This window comes from Populus nigra, chromosome 8 (assembly GCF_951802175.1).
Source record: "Populus nigra chromosome 8, ddPopNigr1.1, whole genome shotgun sequence".
Classification (NCBI taxonomy): domain Eukaryota; kingdom Viridiplantae; phylum Streptophyta; class Magnoliopsida; order Malpighiales; family Salicaceae; genus Populus; species Populus nigra.
This window is the reverse complement of record NC_084859.1, coordinates 11812580-11820009: the sequence shown is the minus strand read 5'-3', so window position 1 is coordinate 11820009 and position 7430 is coordinate 11812580. Positions and strand designations below refer to the sequence as shown.

General features: G+C 35.3%; 1 protein-coding gene and 1 long non-coding RNA gene across 3 annotated transcripts; both read right to left on the bottom strand.

Annotated features, from left to right (window-relative positions):
• Positions 1-222: 222 nt before the first annotated feature.
• On the bottom strand, positions 223-3099 carry LOC133701140 (NAC domain-containing protein 71-like). Of its 2 annotated transcripts, none has more exons than XM_062124959.1 (6): positions 2688-3099; positions 2364-2533; positions 1460-1737; positions 1042-1371; positions 721-958; positions 223-634 (listed from the first exon to the last, which is right to left on the bottom strand). In XM_062124959.1, exons 2-6 carry the CDS (start codon positions 2518-2520, stop codon positions 522-524), a joined length of 1116 nt encoding a protein of 371 aa, XP_061980943.1. In that variant the 5' UTR covers positions 2521-2533; positions 2688-3099; the 3' UTR covers positions 223-521. The 2 variants fall into 2 exon arrangements, with proteins under 2 accessions (XP_061980943.1, XP_061980945.1); XM_062124961.1 differs by having other exon boundaries at positions 2364-2529.
• A 2456-nt stretch (positions 3100-5555) lies between these two features.
• LOC133700728 (uncharacterized) lies at positions 5556-6522 on the bottom strand. Its single transcript, XR_009843470.1, has 2 exons — positions 6170-6522; positions 5556-6006 (listed from the first exon to the last, which is right to left on the bottom strand). It is a non-coding gene; the product is annotated as an uncharacterized LOC133700728 (long non-coding RNA).
• Positions 6523-7430: the final 908 nt, after the last annotated feature.

Genomic DNA, 7430 nt, shown 5'->3' with positions numbered 1-7430 from the left:
TTTCTACCACAGTAACATCTGCACTCAAGGATTTCCATCAAACATGTGAGAGAGTTGCTTGTTCATCACAATTTGCATCAAATTTTGACCAGAATGGGCATCATTACTCTTAATGTGCTTGCATTTAAGAAAGAAATTGTTATTGACTTTTACTGGCGTTCGGAAAAAGTTGGTAAATAGGGTGATTTCGTTTGTGCTAGGCTGAACGGAGATTTTGAATGCTTATACAACATCAAAGCTTCTTCCATGAAAAAAGCTTACTTAAAGCCATAGAGTAGACAATTCAAACTGACATTAACCAACTCCTAGTGAAATCTATAAAAGTGATTACCACCGGGGGGGAGTGCAGCCTTACTTAAATAAACAGGAACTGAAATAACATTTAGCTACTAAACAAGATAACATAACCAAACACAAGTCATAGGAAGGGGATTTATTCTTTATTTCCCTCCCAAGAACAAACATTAAAAGGCGTTGTCTTGGAGACCCCCCTTCTTGATTGTTTTGCTCGAGGTACACCCCTAGATCACAATCACCATGTTGTCTTCCTGCGACCAAAGACCGCCATATTCCCCCAAACTCCCATCTCCACTTGCTTGCCTGCAAATTGGAGCTTTGTTCCAATTCTCTGATCCTGCATTGAAATAAGAGCTACAATGATCTCTCCTTTCTTTTTTCAAAGGGTCGTGCATATCTTAGTGAACTGATCTGGTCAATAACCTTGATAGTGCATGTCATCATTCCCACCAAAACCCATGTAGTTTCCATGTTCTGAGTAAGGTGACATGAACCCAATGTGACTGAGATCATCGGCAAGCTCAATTTCTCCTGTAAAATTCGAGTATGATGAACCCGGCGAGAATTCTCCCTGTGTGTCTGGCTGCCATGTATTCATGGAGCTTGGATACTCATACTGTGGAAAGTATTGAGATGCAGCTTCATGTACTTGTGGATAGTCCTGAAACAAAACCATAGAAAAGATTAAAAAATCTTCGTTATATAGAAATGTAGTCTGTTAATTACGTTTCACCTAAGCTATACCTTTGAGGAATCAAGAATTAGTTCGGGTGAGATCCAATGGCTTGGAGGATTGCTTTCCAGTGAAGCAGCTGGCTCAAGTTCTGACACTGTTGTGACTTGATAAGGAGACGCAATAGGAGTTGAATATTGATTCCCATTGTTATACAGGTAACTTGCTTGAGAAGACATGCCAAATGAGATGTTCGAAGGCTCGTTCGAGACTACATTAGAGGTGAAATCCACATTGCTCGAGCTACTTCCGACCTTTTTGGCTTTAGGCTCACCTTGTGGATCACTCATCTTCAAACCTTGCTCATTCTTTTTAACAACACGGCACAAAGCAAAAGCACCCTGGAGAAATAAAGTAACCAGATGCTTTCTCAGTCTTCTAAACAACTCAAATATAGGTTCAACAGGCATTGAACTTAAATGTGTTTACCTTAAAATTGGGTGATCCTTGAGAAAGATCATCGCAGAGGCGATACTCATGCATTACCCAGTCTGTCCTGTCTCCTAAAGGAGCCCGTCCGCGATAGAAAACGAGAGTCTTTCTATACCCAGTCACGGCAGATTGACAGACAACTTTCCGGTCTTTGCCAGTAGCCTTCCAGTAGCCAGCTTGAGTGGCTCTATTTGTTCTCGAACCATTGGGATACTTACGATCCCTGGGACAGAAGAAGAACCATTCCATATCTCGTTTCGGCAGGAATGACTTCTCTGCGTATCACATATTGAAATTAAGTTAGATTTCCAAGTTGTTAGAACAATGTGATCGACAGGAAAAGAGTGATATGAAAATTAAAGGGTGAAACTGTTTCTTGTAGTGCTTTCCTTTGAATAAACTGTTTCTGAAAAATGAAAGTTTCCGGCCGAACCGGACTTTGCAAGAAAAAAGTTGTTGAAGGCTCCACCGATAAAAGTATTCTTGAGATCAGATTAATCAAAAAAAAAAATCAAGCATAAAGAAAACAAAACAAAAAAGTGCTTTTCCAATACTAAAAAATATCTGTGTTCAGACTTCAGACAGCAATACTGAAGCTTCTTTCGAACCATAACAATTTAAATCTAAAGCAACAACGTATGAATTTATTGAGCTTAGGTCATAACTTGCCCACGAAAAAAACTAATCCATATCCCAAAGATATCTAAAAGGCAAGTAGCGTTGCATGCGTCATATTTACCTCTCTCAAACCAAGGGGCATTGACTATTCACATTCCCATGCCAATCATTTCTTGGATAGGAATAAGGAAACTTTGACGAAGCATTACAAATCATCGATAACAATTCTTCTCCTTACATCTTATAAACATAACAGTAGATGGGCTACTAGAAGAGAAGTTACCTGGCAACTCCCATGGATCGAATTTGTACAAATCGATCACGGGGATCACTTCAAGCTCAATTTCAAGCCCTTCAACTTTCCTATGCAGGTAATACCCTACCAATTCCTCATCAGTTGGATGAAAACGAAATCCCGGTGGCAGTGAAGCCCCTCCCATTATCTCAATCTACCTAGAGTGAAAAAGAAATGAACAGGAAAAAAAAACAAAAAAACAGAGTAAACAGAGTAGAGTAAGGAAGGTTTCTTGCTAAGTCCCCAGACTGTATCTATTAAAGATTTGAAAAATCCAAAAATAAAAGCTCTTATCAACACTAGATCTTTTACCAAGAATCAAGCACAACTTCCACAGGTTGTACCCATTGTAGAACTGAATCATTTTCCTTTGAAACTCGACTTTCTTATGATCAAAGTATTAAACCCCCACTAACCCCCTCAGAATTTAGTCACAAGAATTTAACCAATACCCAGAAGCCAGAAATTTGCCTTAAATGCAAATTTAGATAGTGAATTCAACAAGAAAAAAAAACTTGGTCTAAAAACTAGTTAGAACTTCCAAAACCGGAACCTATTGCATTGACCAGAAGCCAAGACCATTCAAGAATCTCTCAAAAACTGCAAATCTCGAATGGTATGGACTCAAAAAACTTTTTATGTGGGCTTCAAAAAGAGAGATTGACAAAAGAAAGGAGTAGGTTGTGTGTGTGTGTGTGTGTGTGTAATTAAAGAAGAGAGAAGGCGAAGCTTGGTAGAGTAACAATGGAATTGTAATGTGTGTGTTTATATAATATACGATTGGAGCATGCAGCAAAGTCCAAATTTTTGCACACCGAAAGTGGAGAGGTTGCTTGTCTAGAGCGTGCCCAAAATTCCACAGGATGGGACCTACTTTACAACTTCAGTTCACACCTTACTGTTCTTTTTCCTTCCCGCCAATATAATTCGTGACCGTTACTTTTAATTAATTTTAATTGTTCTTTAACTTTAATTCTTTTAATAATTCAATGATTCAAGTGGTTATCAAATTATGATGAATTAAAACATATAATAAAAATATTATTCTATATTAGAAAAATATTATCTTCTTCTAAGGAAATGGTGGGTTGAACATCCCTCCCTATACATGCCTCTTACTACAAGATTATTTACAGGTTTAAACTAATTCCAATAATTATAACAGAGGATTTGTTCCCTTACTACAAGATAATGAAGTTTATCAAGATAATGAAGTTTATCAAATTTTTAGTTCTGAATTAAAAAAAAAATTTTAAAAACAACTACAAGATTGTCAATTTATAACTTTCAAACAACGTGGTTACAAAATACTTGTCAATGCAAGGGATCTTGGATTCAACTGCAGGAAAAAAACGAAGCCTCTCTTCCTGTCAACACTCTGTTCTTGCCGAGGAAAAACACTAGTAGATTCACAGGAACACAGATTTGACATGTTATCGGAAGATGAGAGCTCTAATCTTTCAATAGATTCTGCTAATCCTACGCCCATTTCGGGTGTTAGTAGAGAGCATTGAACTCGCTTTAAGGATGCAACTGTGGAGTGGTCAAGCTGTCATTGATGGGAGAATTTGGGTTTTCTTCGTCGCCCAACCTCCCCCCGCGTCATTCTGAGTCAGACAAAACACTTTTCTTTTCTTTTTGGAACTGATTGAGTCATCAAAATGGGTCCCTTGTTCTAAAAGAGTGTCCTAAAAGTGCTTGCTTAGTTTTTTTAACCTTTTTAACGGGGCCATCTGGCATTTTACATTAGGGAAATGGAAGGAGATATATAATCAAAAGCTTTACCTTCAATCCTTATAATATATCGGATAGGGTTCTTATTGCCAGACTTTACAAAGGAAATTACATGTCATGGAAATCCATTTCTTTTCATATGGGAAAGCGGCAAGCAGGGAGAGCCGATATGCTGACTCATGGATTGCATGCCTGGATTTCCACCTATATATATATATATATATAGTCGGCTAGGTGTAAGATTTAGCAAGCAATATGAACTCTGCAAATTCGGATAAATTTCAAATCCTTGAACAAACTTGATGCGGCTATGAAATAAAGAAAATCCGAAAGCAAAACCCTTTTGGGGTCTAAACGCAAGACTTGAATTAGAATATTATAAGTTATTGTTTCACTCCTCGATCGGGCAATAGGCAACCCTCGTAGTCGTAGGTTTACCCGCACACTGTTTTATATTTAATTATGCAATAGTTAAAATAAATATTTTTTTAATTATTACATAGATTAATGTTAAGCGTACGAATTTCTCAAAGGCCACCGGTGCTTATTTGAGGACGCGATTTCTTTCCGACGATCCTCCTCTTTGATCGTCGGAAATTGTTTTTGCAAGCTATGTGGGGGGGGTGGTCAACCTGAGTCCATGTGACCTTTTAGTTGAAGCTTCAATGCAGTAGGGTTTTAATTTAAGGGGAAGCAGCAGCAGCAGCAGCAATCTCCATCCACTTAGACATTCCAAGGAGTACGGAAACTATGTAAGTAGTAAATTTTTAAGTCGAGAATCCAAAGGCAAGTTCTTGGATCCCTCTTTCCGTCTTTCTTTCTTTCTTTTTTGGCTAGGAGTTTAACAATGTTTCTTTCTATCCTGTTTTTCAAAGATGTAACTTGCTTAATCTGGAAATATCTGGAAATTTGAAGAAATTTTTTGACGTTGTTGTAATTTTTGTTTGCGATGCGGTAGTTTTTGTTTTTTAAAGTAATTTTTAAATTATTTATTTATCTTAAAAAATATTAAATTGATTTTTTTAAATATTTTTTTATAATTTTAATGTATTAATATTAAAAAAAATATCATTTTAATATATTTTCAATCAAAATATATTTTTAAAAAGTATTATCATGGACTGTAATAGCAAATACACACGGATGCAAGTAGTAGTTGCCAAATTTTGATGACTGAAATTAAACCAAAAGTTATCTTTATTTCTTTTCCCTTATATCCTGTCAATTAAATTTAAAATTTTCAATCACTGCTCATCTCAAACATATTATATTAAGAGTGTGTTTGAAGATTTTTTTAATTTTTTAATTTTAAATTAAATTTTTTATTATGATTTTGGATTGTTTTGATATATAGATGTAGTAAATAAGTCTTAAAATAATTTAAAATATATTATTTTGATATATTTTAAAATAAAAATACATTTTAAAAATTAACCGTTATCACAATATCAACCATGATATAAGTTGACTGTTTTTCCACTTTCCGATTGAATGAATTAGCCCCGAAATCTCAAAGTGGTGAGATACAAAAAGAAAACTGACCCACAGAGAGGACTCCAAAGTCTCATTTGATGAGGTGGTTTACAATATACAGCCCCATAAAATCAAATGTGAAATGAAATGAACATGGAAAAGTTCAGTGAAGGATCGATCATGGAAGAAATAAGAGGGCACATAGCTCTTTCTTTCTTCTGTGGGGGGTGGGGGGTGGGGGGACTGGAAAATGAGAACCACCTTATCCCCTTTGTCTAGTGCTTTCGGCCCCTTTGTCCCTTGGCGCCTTGGACCATGGTTAGCACCACCCGCCCGCCCCCTGTCGTCAACAGTCGAGGAAGTCTGTGACCTTTGAAGAGCCAGCGGAGAAGGACACCAATATATATTGCCTCTCATTAATCGCCTTCAAAATCATGTGGAAGGAAGTAAAAATAAGAAAAATATTCGTTATTTATTTCATGGTAAACAAGACCAAAATTAACAAAAATAAAAAATATAGAGATTCACGAAAACAAATTACAAAATTGTTTGAACAAATAAACCACATATGGAGATTCAAAACTGACCTTTACGAGTTGTCAGTCAATTAGAGCTAGACCAAAGAGGTTATAACAGTACAAATAATGGATGGAAAACAAAACAGTATTAGTGCGTTGACTAAACCCGTGGAGGACCAATCAGGATGGCAGGGTGTTTTTTACACACCATCAAGGAAGGGAGGCACGAGGAATCTTGGGGTAGCTACTTCTCCTCTTCTTTCTCCTCCTGATGATGGTAGTGTAGATGACCTTCTCTGGTAAAGAGAGACTGACAATTCAGAAATATGGTTTGTTTTTAATAATTTTTTGGATCATTTTTTTTCTTGTTGATATTTAGGTTTTTCTTTGCAAGAATCTCTTCCTTCAATCTCTATTATTGTCTCTTGTCTATCTGAGTATCTCTTGTTTATATTGTCTAGAATCCTCTATAACCATAAAAATAGTATTGGACATGATGGAGTAGTGATGGCCGGCATACTCCACACGCCACCACTACTGATGGCATGTGGATTCATGAGTTGCCATTAGCGAAGTAAAAAAAATGGTGAATCTAGAATGATTTCTCTTTCTTTTTCTCCTAGTATCGGTGATGAGCTTGATCTTTACTTGCAAAACAGGATTGAAGGTTACTTGTTTACAACTAACTCTTCATGTTTTTTTTTTTTTCCTGTTCTCCATGTAGGTTAAAAAAATTACAAGAAATTTCCTGCAACAATGCTTGAGTGACGTGTTGTTCATATATTTTTTTTAATATATTTGCATTAAAATTATTAAAATGCTATTTAAAAAAAATTCATTATGATGAATTGTACAAAAAGAATATTTGTTAATTTTCTAAAAAGGTTTCTATAATCTTAAATGCTAGGATTGTTTATTTTTGTTATCATAAATAAAAAATAATTTTAAAAAGGTGAACTTATTTAACCCAACCAAGTCCATGACTAAACTACGAATTTGATAGGTTGATTTAAATCAATCCAATATATTACTATTTTATTTTTAAAAAAAATATATCATGCTAAATATTTTTTTTAGCCAAGAAACTTTTTATACTAGTTTTTAATTTTGTTTTTAAACCTGTCAAATTAACCGGGTCATATCAAATTAACTCATGATTTGATTTATAATCCAAGCTAAGTAATGATTTAAGGGGTTTACGGCAGGAGGCTTCACGATTGATTGACGAAGCCAAGTTTTATGATATTTCCAAAGAATTTCCCTTTAAAATGCATATTATTTTTATATTTTTTTAATGCCCCTGCATTTAAATTATTAGAGGTTTTTTTTA